This window comes from Mobula hypostoma, chromosome 22 (assembly GCF_963921235.1).
Source record: "Mobula hypostoma chromosome 22, sMobHyp1.1, whole genome shotgun sequence".
Lineage (NCBI taxonomy): Eukaryota > Metazoa > Chordata > Chondrichthyes > Myliobatiformes > Myliobatidae > Mobula > Mobula hypostoma.
This window is the reverse complement of record NC_086118.1, coordinates 23,282,339-23,304,411: the sequence shown is the minus strand read 5'-3', so window position 1 is coordinate 23,304,411 and position 22,073 is coordinate 23,282,339. Positions and strand designations below refer to the sequence as shown.

The 22,073-nt window shown below is 38.5% G+C and overlaps 1 protein-coding gene across 2 annotated transcripts in view; it reads right to left on the bottom strand.

Annotated features, from left to right (window-relative positions):
• Positions 1 to 22,073, bottom strand: part of LOC134360212 (protoheme IX farnesyltransferase, mitochondrial) — a 163,807-nt gene that overhangs the window by 14,924 nt on the left and 126,810 nt on the right. For both annotated transcript variants that reach the window (XM_063074284.1, XM_063074285.1), the window contains exons 5-6: positions 18,004 to 18,074; positions 4,773 to 5,005 (exon numbers count right to left, since the gene is read on the bottom strand). In XM_063074284.1, the coding sequence (XP_062930354.1) occupies positions 4,773 to 5,005; positions 18,004 to 18,074 (304 nt within the window). The remainder of the gene's footprint in view (positions 1 to 4,772; positions 5,006 to 18,003; positions 18,075 to 22,073) is intronic.

Here is a 22,073-nt window from a genome sequence, read left to right as displayed (position 1 = left end):
AGTCTGTCTAGGTACCATATCCGATGCGGACGTTGGTGACCATGGTTTTCCATATAGATCTATCCTTCCTTTTTTTTGGCTGACTTCCATTTCCTCAATGTGTAGCCACCTGGCTAGGCTTTTGATGTACATGAGCCAAGGTCTTCCTCGAAGTTTGCTCCCCTTGATCTTTCCAGAGAGTATGAGTTTTTCTAGTTCATCTTTCCGCATGATGTGTCCTAGGAATCTGAGTTGTCTTTCTCTTATTGTTGGTATGAGTGATCGAACTGCTTGGGCTCTTCTGAGAACTTCTGTATTTGATCTGTGTGTGGTCCATGATATTTTTAACATTCTCCTGTTAAAGTCTCTTGTTCACTGCTGGGAAAATGGTCCAGCACTCACTTCCATAAGTCAGGATAGAATAAATGTAGCACTGTAGTATTCTGTTTTTAGTGTACATGCTCATCTTTATGTCTGTTAATAAGGTCTTCATTTTTTGGAAAGCTTCTTTCGCCATTGCTATTATGTATTTGGTATCTGTGTCGCACCTGCCATTACTTGTTATTAGGCTGCCAAGATATCTGAATTTGTTGACTTGTTTGATGTTTGTATTTCCGATCTTGATTACAAAACCAAGTAAAAGGCTTGTACCGCCTCCCTTACTAATCACCCATCTCCATGTCAAGCATCCCTGCCTCACTTGTGGATTCCACTCTGGCCTCATCAGCCACTACAGAACCCACACTATGAGAATGGAAGTACTAGTCATCTTTGACTTCAAGGGAGCACATAGAAAGAGAAGAGGGGTAGGTGGTACCACCCAGATAAAGCACGGAGCATTTCACTTGGCAAAGGTAATTAATCATACAATATTCTGCTCATTCTTAAACCAATTTATTTTGGTTTGTGTCACTTAAGAATACTAATGAGTGATTCTCATAAGGCAGAAGCACTGTCACAAACAATGGGCATTCACAAAATAATGTTATAGATCGAATAAGTATAAACTATTGGCCTATATAATTCCAGACATAGTTTTATGCTAATCATATACCCAGCATCATCAATGTAATCTTGTCATGCAGACAATGTAAGGGCTTTTAATGAAATAAATATAATGGATTCTTAGCAAAACACAAGACTTCTTCTAAATGAAATGATGATGGGGTTGTATTTGTGGAATCTAAAGTAATAAGACTATTCATCCATTTTCAGAAAACTGTAAATATAGATCAGTAACAATCTAATTTTAACTTTGTCCTGGTGTGGCTTCCTGGTCATCAAAAATTTTAGAGGGGATGACACACTTGCCAGGTAAACCAGCGGTCCCCAACCACCAGGCCACGGACTGGTACCGGGCCGCAAAGCATGTGCTACCGGGCCGTGAGGAAAGGATAAGAGTCAGCTGCACCTTTCCTCATTCCCTGTCACACACTGTTGAACTTGAACATAGGGTTACCAACTGTCCCGTATTTGCCGGGACAGCCCGTATATTGGACTAAATTGGTTTGTCTTGTATTTCCCCCGCTAAGGTAGAGCGTTCTTCTGAAACCTTTCGTGCCGAAGTGGCGTGAAGCGAAGAAGGATTTACCATGAATTTACATGGGAAAAATTTTTGAGCGTTCCCAGACTCAAAAAATAATCTAACAAATCATACCAAATAACACATAAAACCGAAAATACATAACACTAACATATAGTAAAAGCAGGAATGATATGACAAACACAAAGCCTATATGAAGTAGAAATAATGTATGTACAGTATAGTCGGGAAGATGAAGGCAAAACCGATTTGTGGGGGAAAAAATCAGCACGTACGCGCATGCGCACATCACATGCCCACGTCACGCATGCGCACACAGGTGCCCACTCAAGGCTTCATGGTCATGGTAGTCTTTCCTGGGGTAAAGTGTCCCGGGATTTGACCGCTACTTTTGTCCCTTATTTGGGAGTGAGAAAGTTGGCAACCCTAACTGTAAAAGACATGTTGAGGTGAGTTTAACCCTACCCGAACAACCCCCCCCCCCACCCTCCCAAGGTTGGCTGGTCCGCAAGAATATTGTCAATATTAAACCGGTCCGCGGTGCAAAAAAGGTTGGGGACCCCTGTCATAAACAGTTTCATAACATATATTAAGAAAGCTGTGCAGCAGCTATGCCAAGGACTGCCGCTCAAGAATCAGCTTATTCAGCCACAGCCAAAACTGTTCCGCACCCAATTGAGTCCTAAACCGGGCGCATCCATTGTCTACTTAGACAGATGGAGCCATTATTATTATTATTAAGAAAGAAGGTAATGTTTCCATTTTATAAAACCTTGGTCAAACCTTAGCTGAAGTACTCTATATGGTTCTCGTCACCAAGGTGTCAGAAGGAGATGGTGGTGCTGTAGGGAGTGCAGAGGAGACATTACCTGGGATGGAGCAGTTCAGTTATGAAGAGAGAATGGAGAAGCTACATCTTCTTTCCCCCTTCAGTGGAGGAGGTAACGACAGGACTGCATTGAAGTATAAAATGAGGGGTACAAACAGGAAAGGCCAGGGGAACTTCTCCCCATATCAAAGGTAGATAAAACTAGAGAACATAGGTTTAGGGCAAGGGTGATAAATTCTGAGCAGATACCTTCTTCACACAGGGAGTGGAAGTACTTGTAATGCACTGCCTAAGTGGCTGATGCTAAATTACTGACAGAATTTAATAAAAGTCTATGAATACTTGAATCACTTAAGCATAGAAGGTTATGTACCATGTGATGGGTGATGGTGTTCCCATTGGGCCGAATCCACTGTGTGATTCTGCTAACAGTAGAGACTAATGGTAGAAAATACAAAGAGCAATTGCAGCAAACTATGAACTGTTATTATCATTGTGATAACAATTTTCCCCACAGGAAGATAAAAATTATTTTCTGTAATTACTCTATGACCATCTTTTTATGGTTCACAGCATGTAGGTGCCAAGATGCACAAGAGCCATTAGCCCTGTTTACATTAACAAATGGAATGAGTATTTGATCAACAAGGTTGACCAATCTTGAAACTGCCCTGTTTATATTAGTGTCTCTGATGACAGATTACGAGATTCACTTGGAAGTATGTCAGACACACAATATGTCGGCATTCACCAAGCTTCACTCTTCCCTGGCTCAAAGGCCATCGCAGTGTGGCTACCAGTAGTAGCAGTTTATTTAACACTTATTCCGATGTCAAATTATGAATAAATGCAGGGAAGGAAAATACTAAAACAATCATATGCTGTGTGTAATGTTGAACTGGGGTGGAATGAATTGGAATTTAACCCTGATTTTAAGTAACTTACATCTGCTGAAATAATTTTTGACATTACTTCATCACATTAATTTCATTTGATGATAAGTACCTATTCAGAGATATTTAATGAATGCTATTTTAAATTAGAGTCCGTGTCCTGGTGTTGCATTTACCTTGTGCGTTGGTGGTTTGAATGAATCACAATTTGTTTACACTTGTCAGCTAGGGAACTTTGGTTTGCTAAGATCTAGAGACAGAAGTATAATTCCACTGAAATTTCCCTTTGTCTTTTAAACAACATTCTGGCAGAGGTCACTATAATGCAAAAAATAAACTTGTTTAAAACAATGTTTCAAACTCACCTTCCAACAAACACTGAAGTGTGTACTGTATATGCCTGCCAGCAACTAATGGTACGACTGGGCCACAGAACCTTCATTAATCCCCTTTGGACAAAGTAATGTTGAAGTAGAAACTTTCTGAACTGAATTGAAAACTGCAGTAGCTTTGTGTATCATTAATATCTGGGATAAAACATTGGTCACTGGTAATCTGAGCCCACCAAGGATGCATCCTCTTCTACCGTGTCACCACCCACCATGGGAAAATCTCTTTATCTGATGGTCAATTAATGATAAGGTTCATCATGTATCCACTGGGACAGGGTTAGATCAGTCCTGGGTGGTTTGCACATTTGTTATAAGCCTTTGAAATGTGCTTCTTCAGATTTAGTTTAGCAATAATGTAACATTTAGCATTGGCAATCATGTCAAGTGTATTCTATGATTTGAATTTATGTCAGGAAAATATTCATTCACCTCACTGGCTGTAGACATTGTTTATCTCTGATTAAACCTTTGTGCCAGAAAAGAGTCAGGTTTGGAAATAATCATGAACTATCACGTTGATCCTCACAGGAACAGATGCCCAACGACATCCGGCACAAATAACCAAATGCAGACTAATTAGTTTAAATTATAAAACTGTCAGCTGTTTAATGTACAGCAAACAACTGAATTACTACAACACTGTAATGTGAACACTGATGGTAGCCCTGTCTCACAAGGGGCAGCTACTTGGAAATATGACGACATCAACTAAGTGTGTAACACATGATAATTCATATTACTAAAATCAACACATATCCACAAGAAGGAAGCTAGCCAGCTATTTGTTATTCATCTGTCCAGAGTGGTACAACAAGAAGTTCCTTCACTATATCATCTAATTTGATTCGATTTATTTTCAATCAACTTGCAAATAAAGAAAAACTACCCAATACAAGATTTAGTTATTCACTACTGAACATTGTTACAGTATGTCTATCTGCTATGATCTAAAGAACAGCCATGTCAGATCACAGGAGGTTTATTTTCCCCTCCAGGCTGCTCATCTCAAGATGGTGATTCATATTTACCATTGATTTAGGAGACGAGTTTTCACAAAATCAGATTTCTGTATGATCCATGCCCATCTTTATTTTTCCCCGAGAATGTTTGGAAGACAGACTGGATAAAGGACTTACCTGCACCGAAGCTGCCAGTTGCTGCTGTCCAGCCCATGACTGGAGGAATAGCGCCGACCACAGAGCCTACCCAGGTATTGAGAATACTCAACCGTTTCAATGGGGTGTAGCAGCAGGTGTAGAGGAAAATATTAAAGGCACCCAGTGCTCCAGTCAGTGGGTTAGCTCCAAGTCCCAGTATTGCTGTACCAGACACACTGCAGGCAAGTGCAAAGGACACAGCGTGGAGAGGACTGTGGGTTTAAAAAAAAACACACATGGCTCATCAAACTGGATATGTAATTCTTAGATATTAAGAAAAAAAGACATCTTTCTTAAGATTTCCGTGATATATAACTGCTAGCAATACATTATAAATTAGAAATGTTCCTTTTCTCCCTGCCCATCCCTCTGTCATCTCATGACACGAGATACCTGTGTCAGCTACTGGTTTCTTGTCTGTGATTATGAATAATCTGTTGCTCTACTTCCAGCTTTCTTTGACAACTATTAATTTCCTTTATTAAGGGTGAGTATGATTGCATGCAATGAATTAACAAGCAAGTATTTCTTATGCAAACTGACTGCATTAAAAACAATTAATTGTAAGGAGTGTACGCGTTTTCCCGACAATCTTCTAAAATTAAGTACTTCCCTTGTTTATCAGCTCAAATCTGCAGGAACCGCTGGAAGATAATAGGAGGATATTTCACTAATGATCTGTCTGGATGTGACAGACATTTGCTCTTAGTGGGGCTGACTGAATACAAACTCAACACCTGACAAAGGGTCTTGGCCTGAAACGTCGACTGTACTTCTTCCGATAGATGCTGCCTGGTCTACTGCATTCCACCAGCATTTTGTGTGTGGTGCAGTAATTAAATAGACTGTAGATTCCTCACAAATGGTGAGAACTCATTGTACTTGTTTGTTTATTCAATGTTCTGTAATTTTCAGCAGCGTATACTCAAATCATACTTCCAACTACATGACAATGAATAGTTATATTGTCTTGTAGAAATACAATTATAATTTCCATTGTTTTTGAGTTTAATAAGTGAGAAGCTGAGTCAAAAAGACAAGATGGGTTCAGGATTCAGCTGATTCCAGCTGCCCAATTTCAGTCTTCTTGATTTCTCAAACCTGAGCTACACAAGATTCTGCTTAATTTGCGGTTTGTGCAACACCATTAGATGCCAGGAATTCATTTTAGATTTGAATCTATAGCCCAAAGAGACTCTGATCTGCTTTGTAGCAATGGTAAAGTTTGTTAGTTGATATGCTTTTATTATATTTCTAGATGATGGATCTTACACAGGTGGTGCCTGTGTATATCTTTTTAATGTTGGGTGGCTGTTGTATCAAGGCCCAAACAAACAGGAAGCCAAGCTATGTTGCACACTTTCTCACTCTCCCTTGTATTGGAAAAATGACCAAAAAGAATAGGATTTATGACTGTATCAGAGCTTAGCCATTGAAAACTTGCTGATTTGCAACTATCATAATAAAGAAATCCATATTTTTCACAAAAATAGGAAAACCCTGTATTACATCACCATATAAAACTATAACATATTATTTAGAAATACCGGTAAACAGTTTCAGCAATACACATTTCAATAATATTCATTGCAAAATAGATTATATCATTAAATATTAATAATACAACCTTCAGTTACAATGAATCTCGATGAAATGGAGTGTGAGATCATTTCAACAAAGAAACAAGAGACTGGCAACCTCTTTGAGGTAAATATTGATGACTATATTTGTCACATAAGGCTCTTAGGGTTGTATGTTGTTGCTTCACAACTAAATAGCATGAGCAGGTTCTGGTGCACAGCTAGGTATCACCTCCTATCATTGTCCTGCATGTAACCAGGAATATTTTGGAGTTTTACCAAGCTGTCACAAGAGGATGGCCAACAACTTTAAGCAAATTAAAAATGGCTACAGAATGGTGCAAAGATAGAGATGATGATTTAGCACAACCATTTATGCTTTATCACAGCAGGACAAGTCACTAACTTTTAAACCAGCAAAGAGGAATTAAATTACATTTCAACTAACTTAAAAGGTGATTCCTGGACCAGGAAGCACTTTACAGCATGGCTTACTACATTGCAGTGTTTTTAAATATTGCTAAAGTTTGCTTTTGTACTTTTATGTGAGATTTGGATTCTAGATTACATAATATTTAAACATTGTGAAAGATCTGAACAGTTAGATGAAACAATAAAATTGATTTTTTTTTATTTGGTGCTGCTCTGAAGGAAAGCTAGTGGGATGAAATGATAAACAGAAATGAAATCTTAGGTAATATTTGCTAATTCCTCCCAGACGGCTGCTTTACCAGAATGGGAGACAGACAACTTATTTTCTCTTTTGCCTGAGCTCTGATTTGGAGAACTGATAGAATGGGAAGAGTAAAAAAAAGTTTATAAGGAAAGCATTTTGGAAAGCTCATTGAATTTTAACATGTTTTTTAGAAACATAGAAAACATAGAAAACCTACAGCACAATACAGGCCCTTCGGCCCACAAAGTTGTGCCAAACATGTCCCTACCTTAGAAATTACTAGGGCTACCCATAGCTCTCTATTTTTCTAAGCTCCATGTACCTATCCAAAAGTCCCTTAAAAGACTCTATTGTGTCGGCCTCCACCACCGTTGCCGGCAGCCCATTCCACGCACTCACCACCCTCTGCGTAAAAAAACTTACCCTGACATCTCCTCTGTACCTACTCCCAAGCACCCTAGACCTGTGCCTTCTTGTAGCAGCCATTTCAGCCCTGGGAAAAAGCCTCTGACTATCCACACGATCAATGCCTCTATTTGTTAGACCTGAAGCTAAGGCTTATGTGATGCTCAACTCTTGGAGAAGAATTGTTCTGCCAGATGATTGAAAGAATGATACTATTAAAGAAAGATGAAAAATAAGTTTCATAAAGTCATAGGATATTTCAAAAAATGGCCTTCAGAGTTTCAGTTCTCATTCAACAAATTCCAATTGTTGACAAAGCTCTGCCATATGCGAATTATTTCACGATGGAATAATGAATCTTGCTTGTGTGATTGACTCCCAAATCGAAGCCAACTAACATGAAATTGTATTTTTTTTGCCCAGTTCTGAGCTATTTATAGTTAAATGCCTTTCATCTATCTGGGTGGCATTCAAGGTCCCAATAAACAAAACAGATTATGATATTAATATCACAAGTGGTTAACATTTTCTGCAGACATCAGCTGAGAGAAAAAGTGCAACAAAGACAACAACCAGAATGGTAAACTTCATGCCTCTTTATTCTGTACAAATTCTAAACTTAAGAACCATCAAGACTATCACTACCACTTCCAAATGGAAAGCAGATCAGACTAAACTATCCTCAAACAAGTCTCCTCAAAGAACTCCTGTAACAGGCATGAATGCTAGTTCAGCTTTCTACTTAATACTTCATCAAACATAATAGCAACTTAAACAGAATCAACATGAAACGGACAGGTTAGAATAAACATTAATATGATGGTCACAGGAATAAAATGCCATAAAAAGGAAAAGACCCTTTCACTACATTCAGTCTTTATGGTTGAGGAATGGGATTGAATTTGAAACTGGAGGAAATATTTGTAGAAAACATTAATAAACATTACTTTTAACAACTTCATAAATCATTTTTTTATTAATAAGACTAAACTGTCCCCTTCAATATATCATTCTCAAACCTTGAAACATGGGGTTTTGAAATGTGGCCTTATGGGAATAGATAATTAGCACATTTATTGAAGATTGTTTAATTTATTTATTTGGATTTTGTGATGACTATTTCCCAAAGTACTACACATGTTACCTAAGAGTATATCATATTGAAAATGATCATCAAATAACATACTTGGCAGTTCTGAGGCCTTCACATCCTCCCTAAACTGCGCTGACCAGAATTGGATGTGATTTTCAAGATACTTTGAACCAGTGTTTTATAAATATTCAACATAATTTCTTTGCTAATGAATTCCACAATTTTACTTGGGAAATCCCAAATCTCCTGTTAGTCTGTGAATACTTTTTCAAGCTGCCCTACCACCTTCAAGACATATAATCCAGTTCTCTCGGATCATGCATTCACTTTGGAATTAAGGTCACAGCGCTTCTCCTTTTTTCCTTACTCCTACTGAGGTGTATCATTCTTCTGTATCTAACTTTATCCGTCTCATATATTTGTAGGCCGGCTGGTGGCGCAATGGCATCAGCGCTGGACTCCGGAGCGAGGGCTCCCGAGTTCAAATCCAAGTCGGGCCACCCCCAGAGCACGCTTTCCAGCCGTGCCAAGGTAGCCACTTGGCCTCGTTAAAAAAAAAAGGTCGAGTCAGGAACGTTCATATCGTGACCTAGTTAATCTGAATGGAGACCAATCCTGACACCACGCACCAGACAAGAATGGCTGACTGTCTGGTGCGACACGCTAAAAAAATATATATTTGTATCAAAATCATTTATAGAATGGAGACTGGAAACAAAATAACTGGAACTTAGTTAAGGCCACAAGTCCTGGGAGCAGAAGTAAACCATTTGGCCCATTGAGTCTGCTCTGCCATTCCATCGTGGCTGATTTATTATTCATCGTGGCTCCCAACTCTGTTCTTCTACTTTTTCTCCATAACCTTTGATGCCCTTACTAATTAAGCCTTTGCTTTGAGACTAGGCCTCTACGGTAGCCTGTGGTAATGAATTCCACAGATTCACCACCCTCTGGGTGAAGCAACTCCTCTTCAGCGCTGTCCCAAAAGAATGTCCCTCTATTCTGAGGCTGTGCCCTCTGGTCCTAGACTCCCCCAATACAGGAAACATTCTCTTCACATCCACTCTTTCTCGGCCTTACAATATCTGATAAGTTTCAATGAGATCCCCCGTCATTCGTTTGAACTCCAGTGAGTACAGACACAGAACCAGCAAATGCTCCTCATACACTAACTCTTTCATTCCCATAATCATTCTTGTGAATCTTTTCTGTACCTTCTCCAATGCCAGCACATTTTTTTTTTATACAGGTTTCCCCTGCCATCCGAAGGTAGAGCATTCCTATGAAGCGGTTCGTAAGCCAAAATGTCGTAAAGTGAAGAAGCAATTGCCATTTATTTATATGGGAAAAATTTTTGAGTGTTCGTAGACCCAAAAAAACCCTACCAAATCATGCCAAATAACACACAAAACCTAAAATAACAGTAACATATAGTAAAAGCAGGAATGATATGATAAATACACAGCCTATATAGAGTAGAAATACTTTTCTACAATCAGTGCCGCACTGTTCTCCATAGCGAAAATCTCACGCAAGCGCTGTTGGCAAAAACATGGCGCAAGCGCTCTCAGCAGAAAAACTCTCTCCAGTAACCTTTAAGCTATGAAACTGCCAAATCATACCAAATAACACGTAAAAATACACGGCCGATATAAAGTAGAAATAATGTATGTACAGTTTAGTATCACTTACTGGAATTGGGACAGTGCCGATCACACTGATGATGGTGTATTAGGCTGAGTTGTCGGAGGTTAGGGTGGTGCAGTGGTCCCCAACCTCCAGGCCACCGACCAATACCGAACCGTGAAGCATGCAGCGGTACAGCGGTGGCCGGAACGCACCCAGCACATCTTTAAGAGAAAAGCTGAAATCAACAAGTTAATTAATTAGGTGCCGCCTGGCATGTAAATGTCAGCCCAGATCAGAGGCGACACAATCGGCAATCGCTTCTGATCTGGCCCGACATTTAAGTGCCCAGCGGCACCTAATCAATTAGCTTGTTTATTTTCAAACAACAGGAACTCTGCAGATGCTGGAAATTCAAGCAACATACATCAAAGTTGCTGCTTGGCCTGCTGCGTTCACCAGCAACTTTGATGTATGTAGCTTGTTTATTTTGGCTTTTTTCTTAAAGATGTGCTGGGTGCATCCCGGCTACTGCTGCATTCTCTGCGGCAATGTATCAGTCCGCGGCCCGGGGATTGGGGTGGTGGGACACTGGGGTGTCATCTAATTGTCGTCTGTTTCCATCAGGGCAGGCAGGTCATCTTCTTCTATGTCTGCCTGCCTCAATGTCGAAGGTTGAGGTTCATCGTCTGCTGTGGCTGATGTGGAAGGCTTGAAAAAGGACGGTATGCTTGACTGCTTAGCCTCGCGCATTTTTCTATCATACAGTTCTTTGTAAGCACTCAAACCATTTTGCAAATATACCCCAAACCGACGTACCCTTTCAAAATTAAAGTCGTACTTTATCATTGCAGCTTCACGTTCACTTCCTGGACGACTTCACTTTCGGTCCATTCGCTACTGCATTCGGTTTCGAGTGTTATCCTTTCCTCTTCCAATTGCATCAGCTCTTCATTTATTAGTTCTTGGTCATGGGATGCCAAAACCTCTTCAACATCATCTTCTTCAACTTCCACAAGCCAAACTCACTTTGTCCTTGCTTCGTTCACCACGATCGAAACGCTTAAATATGTCTAGTTTTACGCTAAGTGTAACACCCTTAAGAGCTCTCTTAGGCTTTTCCAATACCTTAGAACTCATCTTGCTAACGGATGCTCACAGGCACGTGTTTAAGCAATACCTGCTAGAATGCAGTTCCGGGGGAGGAGCTTGGCTGCTCAGAGCGCGCACTGCTTTTTTCGCGCACTGCCTTTTTTCGTAACAGTGAAAACACCTTCTGTTAGCGAAAACAGGTAACTAATGTAGGTCTTTTGTAACAGCGAGGTTTCGTAAAGTGAACGTTCGAAAAGCGGGGGACACCTGTATAAGCAACCAAAATTACTCACATTACTTCAATTGCAGTCTGATCAATCTTAATTAACTGTGGTCTTAATTACACACACTAACCTCATTCAATCTTTTGAATTCTACCATCATTCTCTTCAATGATTACTTTATTTAATTTATTGTTAGTCAGAGCAGAGTAGGGTTTATAGCCCTTTGAGGTGTACCGCCCAGCAACCCCCAACAACCCTACTTTAACCTTATCATAATCATAGGACAACTTACAATGACCAATTACCCCACCACAGGTGTGAGTTTGGACTGTAGAACGAAACAGAAGTACCAGCGGAAAGCCCACACATCGTATGGGGAGGACATACAGACTACTTTCTTTCTAAGCTTTGAAATACTGTCCTTTACATTAAGTCCTTAATTTATTTTTTGAGAAAAACAGTAATCCAAAAACCAAACTGTGGGGCACTGCATGCTTTCCTCCATCCTGAAAAATGACCTTCAATCTAACCTATCTCATAGTCAAACACAGCCAATAACTACTGTACGCACTGAATAATAATGCACCAATGGCTGTTCTCCAAATAAGTCCGCAAAATTTAACTAAATAAAAAACAGAAGAGTTGTGTATTATGTTTGGGCATTTTAAGATGCATTTATTCTAAAAGTATAGCTTTGATGCAAAGCAATTATAATTCATATTTACATTCAGTGGCCACTTTATTAGGTACACCTGCTTGTTAATGCAAATATCTACTCAGCCTATCACGTGGCAGCAATTCAATGCATAAAAGCATACAGACATAGTCAAGAAGTTCAGTTGGTGATCAGCCTAAATATCAGAATGGCGAAGAAATGTGATCTAAGTGACACTGACTGTGAAATGACTTTTGTTGTCAGACGGGGTGATTTGAGTATCTCAGAAACTGTTGATCTTCTGGGATTTTCACATGCACCAGTCTCTGGAGTTTACAAAGAAAAGTGAGAAAGGAATAAAACATTCAGTGCATGGATATTCTGTGAGTGAAAGTGCTTTATTAATGAGAGAGACCAGAGGAGAATGACCAGATTGGTTCAAGATGACAGGAAGGCGACAGTAACTCAAATTATAATAGTTGTACAGTATGCAGAAAAGCATCCTGGAATGCACGACACAGCGAACCTTAGAGAGGTTGGGCTACAGCTGCAGAAGACCATAAACATACACTCAGTGGCCACTTAATTAGGTACAGGAGGTACCTTATAAAGTGGCCACAGAGTGTATATCATTGTTGAAGTTCCAAAACATCTGTATGGAATTAGTACAGGAATTCCCTCCGAAAGATCCCATCCCGCTTCTCTCTAGTACTAAGTGAAGTTTGTTATCAAAATGAGGTGAAGGTCCTATTAGACTGTATTATTGAATTGACTTTATTTCTTACATCCTTCACATACATGAGGAGTAAAAATCTTTATGTTACGTCGCCATCTGAATGTGCCATGTGCAATCATAGTAATTTATAATAAATAGACCAGTCAATGTAATATAGAGTTCACTCAAATCAGCGTGAGTTCATCAGTCTGATGGCCTGGTGGAAGAAGCTGTCCTAGAGCCTGTTGGTCCTGGCTTTTATGCTACTGTACCGCTTCCTGGATGGTAGGAGCTGGAGTAGATTGTGGTTGGGATGGCTTGGGTCACTAATGATCCTATGGGCCCTTTTTACACACCTGTCCTTGTAAATGTCCTGAATCATGGGAAGTTCACAACTATAGATGTGCTGGGCTGTCCGCACCACTCTTTGCAGACTCCTGTGATTAAGGGAGGTACAGTTCCTATACCAGGCAGTAATGCAGCCAGTCAGGATGCTCTCAATTGTGCTCGGGTAGAAAGTTCTTAGGATTTGGGGGCCCAAACCAAACTTGCTCAACTGTCTGAGGTGAAAGAGATGCTGTTGTGCCTTTTTCACCACACAGCTTGTGTGTGCAGCCCATGTGAGGTCCCCGGTGAAATGGATGCCGAGGAACTTGAAGCTGTTTGCCCTCTCAACCCCAAATCCATTGATGTCAATAGGGGTTAGATGTCTCCATTCCTCCTGTAATCCATAACCAGCTCCTTTGTTTTTGCGACATTGAGGGAGAGGTTGTTTTCTTGACATTACTGTGTCAGACAGATAACTTCTTCCCTTGTAGGCCACCTCATTATTGTTTGAGACAAGGCCAATTAATATAGTGTCGTTGGCAAATTTAATTAGCAGATTGGAGCTGTGGGTGGCAATACAGTCATGGAGTAAACAGGGAGTAAAGGACTCAGTACGCAGCCCTGAGGGGCTCCTGTACTGAGAGTCAGAGCGTTGGACGTGACGGAGCCCATTCTTACAACCTGCTGGCAATCTGACAGGAAATCCAGGATGCAGCTGCACAAGGCAGGGTCAAGGCCGAGGTCTCTGAGTTTCTTGTCGAGCCTGGATGGAATTATGGTGTTGAAGGCTGAACTGTAGTCCAAGAACAGCATTCTCACATAAGCATCCTTCTTCTCCAGATGTGTAAGGAGGTTATGTAGAGCAGTGGCTATTGCGTCATCTGTCGATTGGTTATGTCGGTAGGAGAATTGTAGGGGGTTTTAGGATTTAACATTTATTATATATATATTTAATGACCTTTACTGAAGAAAACAAAGGATTAATATTAGTTTCTACAAATGAGTGGATAAATATCTGGATTCCAATTTTTACAGTTGGTAAATTGAGCTGTGTTGAAAAGGTCCTACAGAAACCTGAGGCAAAGGAGAAGTGAGAAAACTGAACTGTGAGTCAATTCCAGCTTGCACTTGTTTTTCTGTCTTAAGTTGAGCAAAAGTTACAGTGGATTCCAATTAATCGGGACACATCAGGACCAGTACATTTTGGTCCAATTAAGCAGCTGCTCCAATTAGTGAAGTTTCATTGAAATAGTTAAAAGGTTTAAAAAAGATAATCTACCGTTTAACTGGGTAACAAACTACATATTTAAATGAAATACAGAAAAAAATCAGAACGCTGCTAATATTACTACAGTACCAAAAAAAACTATGTATTCATTCCTAAAATTTATCAATGGAGGAATTCATCCAGTGTACACTGCCATGTTCTTTTGATTGACCGTAAATGAACAAATTCAGTGTGGATGCTTAGTGCAGAAAATTGATCCATTATGCGATCATTGTTTTCTTTGAACCTGATAGTGTTGCATGTTTGTAGCCAAGGTAACCATTCGGCGTGGCACGATAAAAAACAGGCCTGTTTCATCGGCATTGTAGATATTATTTGCACAAAATTTTGAAGCAAGTAAGGGAGTTTTGTAGATTTCCATGTTTCTCCATTGACAACATCAGCACCACCCTTCTCACCGTATACTTTCTTGAATTTCATGTAGTGTCAACATTTCCAAGGAGAGAACCAACCATCCATTGCTTTAAAATCTTCGTGACCAGCTTCTTAGTTAGCTCCTATGAGTTGGGTTTTCTTTTAAGCGTTGGTCCACTGACATGCACACATCATCCAGTTACAGTGGAAAACCATTGACTGAGGTCCTCTTCAACATCCAGATCCTTACCTTCATGCTTTCAATTTTGGGAAGTTCTACGTTATCCCTCACATAATCCCCATTATTCTCGCAGTTTATCTTGCAGAGGTATCAAGCGTGTAATTGTAGATTTCAGCATTCCAGTTATCTCTGCCAGTTGACAATAAGTGGTGTTAGGCGGATGGCTTTTAATTTGGTCCAGTAGGATCATTTTCTCGGCTAGTGTCAAATCTTTATGTGGCACCTTGGCAAGGGTCTGAAAATTTTTAAAGTGAAAATAAAAAACTAAATTATCAGAAGTCACTGGTTTTTGAATCGGTGTTCATCGGCCCAAAACAGATACCATAACACAAACACACAGAACTGACACTATTTAAAAATTGTTTGCTCTAAGCACAGTATAGTGTCTAACAGCCACACAAGCACCCGTGACTAATGACAGCTTGAAACTGTTCGGCAACAGTCTCCTGCCCCAATTAAGTGGCATGGGGTCCCAAATAAACAAAGGGAATACCAGCTATTTTCTTGATTAGTTTTTGTTCTTTATAAATTGTCCAGAATAAGCGGCTGCCCTGATTAACTGATGGCCCAATTATCTGGAATTCACTGTACTTGGAAAACTTCAGATGCACGAAATAAGACTTTCTTTTGCTGTCTTACGAAAGGTGAACTGAAGTGGAAGTACTGGGAAAAAGGTTACATTATTTACAATGAACCTGAGTTTTTTTGAGCATGTTTTACTTGGTAGCTCTTTGACTTCTTTACTTTTCCCAGTGAAGTAAATTGAGAAGCAGAGGAACAAACACTTAATACATTATTTTGACCACCCACAAAATAAAAATCAATTAAGACATTAACAAATAAGCTGAATAGGTGTGTATACTGTGTCTTACTATTGTGCTTCTGTATCAAAAATATAAAAAACTAAGGCATCATGATGTTAAGTTCCAGTGCTCTCAAAACCACACATTAATCTTGCACGCATGCTAATGACTCTTCACATTTCAAGGCATTCTTTCGTGTTTTTTTCCAAAGGCTGGTGGGGGTGGGGAGAAGAAGAATGCATCCAGAGGTGTACAATGCAGATTTCCAACTCATTAATTGCAACCTTGAAGACTTGATAGATTTGTCTATGTTATACCTCACACTGAGCGAGGAAACATCCCAGATGCTCATCTGTAAACCTGGAGTCATGGTGCAATTTGCTAAATGAAGGCTCCATCTGTTTTTGTTGAGGAGCTGAGAAGAAAGATGGTCTCCTAATGGAGCTGTCTCCAGTGCAGCTCTCATCTTCTTTCAGAGGTCAAGCTGAGTTAATTTTATGGAACTATACCACTGTATGCTTTTCTTACTAATGTGCAATTCAACACATTAGTGGTTTATTAGTATGCTTATCTTAAATTCCAAAAGCAGGCAGACAGATGTAATTCGTGTCAGCAGTTCCAAATCTGAAATTTTCTATATGCAATATTTAAAACTTTGTGAATATTATCAAAATCACAAGGCACATTCAGTGAATGTACAAAAAGAATTCACACTGAACTCTTTCATCTGAATATCCAGGATAGTGTCATGTCAATGATTTTAAAAATCTAGCCCAGTCTGCACTTTAACAGAAGAATGGCACTTCATTAACTATTTAATTGATTGTTTTTCCCCTATAATGGGAGAGACTTGAAACCAATACTTTAAATTGCTCTGTGGGGAATAAGTAGCTTTAGAAACATTATGTGGAGCAGGAGACATGAATATGCAGTGGGAGGTTAATGCTCCTATTAGTTGCATTTTTTCCACCAAATCTATTGCCAAAAAGAAATTATCCTGGTTCATACTGTCAGTGTAGTGTAGGATTGGAGGCATGTTATACTCCTGCCTCAGAAACTTAGGTCTATGAAGTCAATTGCCGCAAGCCTGGGAGGCGCAATATAATACAGCACTGCTGCAATATAGCAAGTTTAGCAATGTCAGTCAGGGATGGATTTCCAGGCAAATATCCTTTGATAAGGTTATCCAAAAAAGATGTTATCTAACTCTTGAAAATATTTCAGTACCCTATCATTTTTGGGTGTGGAGGAAACGAGTTCTAAATATCACTTTTTAAAGAAATAATTCCATCTCTACATAATCCAGCAGTCATTTTATTATCTTCTCTTGAGGGTCTATAGTGAGGATTTTTGTACTGCAATCCTCACTAAAGATTTAGTTTCTCTGGATTTATTTGACTATATCAATTTAATTTAAACATCTCAATTAGATAGATACTTGCTAAACTCATGACAATGCAAGCCAAGTCTATTTAATCTGTCTTCAAAATCAAATCATTTAAATTTTGATATTATTGAGTAAAGTTCTGCATTATTAGCATTTGAGGAGCATAATGTCTTAAAGTGAACAGAATTGTTCCGGAGGCAATTCAACCATTCTCTGTAGAGCTAGAGAATAACCTAGTCTCTTTCGTATCCAACCCCTTTCAAAGAAAGGCCAACGGTACATGAGCCTTTCTGATTAGTTTTTGTGCCTGTAGGGTAGCTTTTAGTGATCTGTTCACAACTAAATATCTCTTAGCTTCTTTACAGCTCTTAATTTCTCATCAAAAACAAAATATTCTAAACACCTACTATTAGAGCAGATAACTTTAACACCAGAAAATGTTTCATTACATAGAATTACTGAATTCTCATTACATGAAATTGCTGAACTTAATGCTATATGGAGGTTGTTCAGAGACAACTAAAGCAATCTTCTATTTTTTTCTACCTCCATGCTGTTTGCAACAACATGCAAAAGAGACCAAAGCTCCTTAGTTTCATAGTTTGCATTATCATATTATGCATTATCATACTGTACAGTTAGCCTATGACATGGAACAAAACCATTTCCAAATCTACAAATCCTTTAAAAAAAATCTGCTGAAATTGTTAAAAGTAACAAACACAGTGGTGGAAAGGGACTAACCTAATCCGCCCTCTGACAAGGGGCCGGTTTTTTGTCCTATTCATGTTTGAGTCAAAGGGCACCTCAAAGAACTGCAAAAAAGCACAAAACACTATTAGGCACTGAGGTCAGAGTATAAATCCTATAAAATCATTTTGTATCTAATAAAGAAGATTAAAATGTTCTGAAACCATCAATTTTCAGAACACATCCATAAACTAAAGCTGAAATCATGCACAATAATAGAATATGGAGTAATATTTTCATATTACATAAGCTTTTACAGAAGTAAAGACACTGACAAACTAGGGGCACTTTTCCATTGACCTCCAGTTTGAAGAACCACAAGAAATCCAGAATTATTATGTAACACATTCCAACAGTACATGAAAATCATATTAAGGAAAATAATGTGACTTTTATATTCCCTTCTCTGTTATATCCCTCACAAGTTATCACTTGCTGGAGTGTCCAAGGTGGACTAATAAAGGGGATTTGAACAGGATTCACGATGGTGTAAAGCATTATCCATTGTTCTCAGTGCAAATCAAGCAAGAAATATAATAGCAAATTTATTGGAAGAAACACAAGACATTCACCATTGATAAAGTTGGCCCAAAATTAATGATATTTTGTCCATGGTGTTACATCTGTATCGATAGTTGTGGAAGAAATTCAATCCCATCATCTTCTATTTTTACTACACACTAAGCCCATCACCTCAGAAAATACCATCATAATTAAAATCAACCAAACTTGATGGAAATAAATGTCATTCATAAAATAAATAAATATCAGTTACAATTAGGCAGGGGGACATTGATGCAATCACAAAGGAGGTACACCAGCAGCTCTACTTTATTAGGAGTTTGAGGAAATTTCATGTCACAAAAGAATTTTGCATATTTCTATAGACATACAGTGGAGAACATTCTGACTGGGTGCATCACCGTCTGATATGGAGGCTTCAATGCACAGGATTGCAAGAGGCTGCAGAGGGTTGTAGCCCCAATCAGCTCCATCACAGGCACAACCCTCCTCACCATCCAACAGATCTTCAAGAGGCAGTGCCTCCAGAAAGCAGCATCCATCATTAAGGAACATCACCATCCAGAACATGCCCTTTCTTAATACAACCAACAAGTAGAATGTACAGGTGCCTGGAAAACCAATCTCAGTGATTCAGGAACAGTTTGTTCTCCTCCATCATCTGATTTCTAAACAGTCCATGAACTCATGAACACTACCTCATTTTGTTTTGCACGATTTACTCAGTAACTTAGAGCAATTTTATCTTTGCACTGTATTGCTGCTGTAAAACAGCAAATTTCACGTTATATAAGACAATTATAATTAACCTTATTCTGATTCTGTAATAAACAGGTTAGATGAAATGCTAAAAAAAAATTAAGGCAACAACTTTTTGTAAGGCTAACACAGTTATTTTGTAATTTGAATAGTATAACTTAATCACTGTAACAGAAATCCCCACGGCATAGTGAAATAGTGCAGTTGAGAGTTTGTGAGTTAAATGAACACTTGGAGAAAAGCTGGATTTGAGCAAAGTTGGGGCTGATTTTATATTATGATATGAACCTTCTTTGACTATGCCATCTGGCCAAAAAATCCCATGCAATAAAATTAACAATGCAAATGTAAAGTTCTCGAAATTTGCTAAGATTAATGACTATTCCAGCAAGATTACTTTCAGACTGACGTCAGCCGTAAAGGATGCATGAGCACGGGCTCTGGTTCAACTAAAAATTAAGTTTAATTATTATAAATTCTTTCTAAGATCTAGCAGAGGTACAATGGAAAATGGACCTTCAGCACTTTATGTTCTAAACAATTCAGTTTGCAATCTTTACCATTATTTACTTTGACCAACACAAACAAATCACCAAATGCAATTTTTTAAATAAAGCGTGCAGACAAGAATGAAATAGATCTGCTTTCCAAACTGAAACCATATACTGCTTGGCTTTGGCTGCACTTAACCTTCACACTTGTCCTTTCAAGATCTTGTGCCAGGTCAGTTGGGTGTACAAAATGTGTATCCTACTAGCAATACTGTATAGGTTTTAAACGAATCCTAAAAGGCACGCTAATCTCAAGGTCCAGGCAAACCCAACTGGGTCCTGGTAATTGGATATTTGATCATTTCATATAATTTATCATGTATTGCTCGTAATGTTTAGTTGAAGTGAAGTGACATACTCAGTAACCAACCCACTTCAATGCTGATTCCATGTGCATATTCAGGTTGGCTCCAATCAAAAGTATTATCAGAATACAAGTTTTTTGGGAAGTTTCACTAGTCTATTTTCTTGCTAGAATTAACATCTTACAACACACTTGCACATTATTTGAAGGACAAATGGACATACATACAATATGTCTAAACAGTGCTTGAAACAGCTGGTTGAGTACTTCAAAGACCAAATATTAGAGGAAATTCCCCCACAAGAAAGGCACACATTTTGACAGCTGATCTAGTACAATGGCATAAAAAAGACTTAAGAGCTGCTATGCTATGTATTTTCTTGTAACTGACCCAGAACATTGTACAATTGCTGAGTGGGTTGCAGCTATTTAACTGACGCCAGGTGCAAATCTACAGAGCATTTGTTTTAGCCCCATGGAGCAAGACACACGTCCGGCTTTCTTTGCTCTGTTCTGTTTACCCCCGACAGCCAATGAATCAAAGTAGTTCCAGTGTACACTGTTTTGGATACAGCTAGAACAGAATTTTGTTTGTTTGAAGCTTCATTCAATGACAAGGACCTTGAAAGTATTTTTCTGACTCTGTAGTCCTTCCTATTATTATTAGCAGAAGTTGTTTTTTCCTAATACCTCAATGTATTTAAAACTCACTCAATCTACATCTGAGTGTTCACTTTCAGAATTAAAGAGGTGTTAGTTGTGGGTACACATAATCTCAATAAATAAGGAAGTTAAAAAGTTAACAGACACTCATAAACTGATGTTCCTTTGACAGAAAAGATCAAAAATAAAAGAATGCCAGCAGGAAAGCCTTCATCAACAGTAATTTCATAACAAGAGTTTTCAGCACACAGTAATGCTACAGTGGTCAAGTTTATGGATTAACAACCCAGAGTCTAAAAATTGGGGAAAAGCAGAATGTCAGTGGAGAACAAGGCAGTTCACATATTATAGTCTCTTTTGAGTAGTTTGAAAATTTATTTATAAATGAATTAATCATTTCAAAATAAGCTCCGAGTATAAATGCAATTTTGAATGATAAAGATATTCTAGAAACCTCACCATTCTCCGAATATTTTGCTCCATTACAGGACAATATGTGAATATATTCAATACTTACGAATTGATTTAATCTTTAACAACTGTTCTTCTGCTTTGTTAATACAGAAAGAAACGAAACCTTAAAGCACTTTGATGGAGAGCCTTAAAAATATATTAATATTTAAGTGAGGAGAATAGTGCTATCATTAAGTAGTAAAGGACATTTCACTTATTTTCCTGAAGAACAAATCTAATTACCTATAGAACACATTTCTTAAACAATTGAAATTCTAAGGTACCAGAAAACCTTACATTACAAAGTTCCTCAAATTGTATTTTGTAACACTATTTTGAACAGGAATAAAATGAGGATATATGGAAGAACAGGTGTATTGTGAGAGGGAAATTTAAGACATTGAGTGTGATAAGAAAACTGAAAACTTAAGTCAAAAGAGAATTAATAAGCAGTGTCACAAAATGGGACCCAGCAAGTTTTGTACTTTCTTCCTTATCTTCTAATCATCAGCTGCTTTTCCGAATGTTAGACAACAGCAGAGCAATATTAATAGTGCCTGAGAACCAGTTGTCTGCTTGTACCCTTTACTGATGATAAGAACACAATATTAAAAGTTGATTTGCCTCCTTCAACATGGACTCCAAGCAAGAATCATGCACGGTAATCATCTAATTCTGATAAGACAAAATAAACATCTAATGAAAAGACGATCAAAGAATCAACTGAAAATAGTCTCAGTAAAGGTAAATCAGAAAGTTACAAACTGCATAAACAGGATCAATTAAGACTTGCAACACGTCTTTAGGTATAC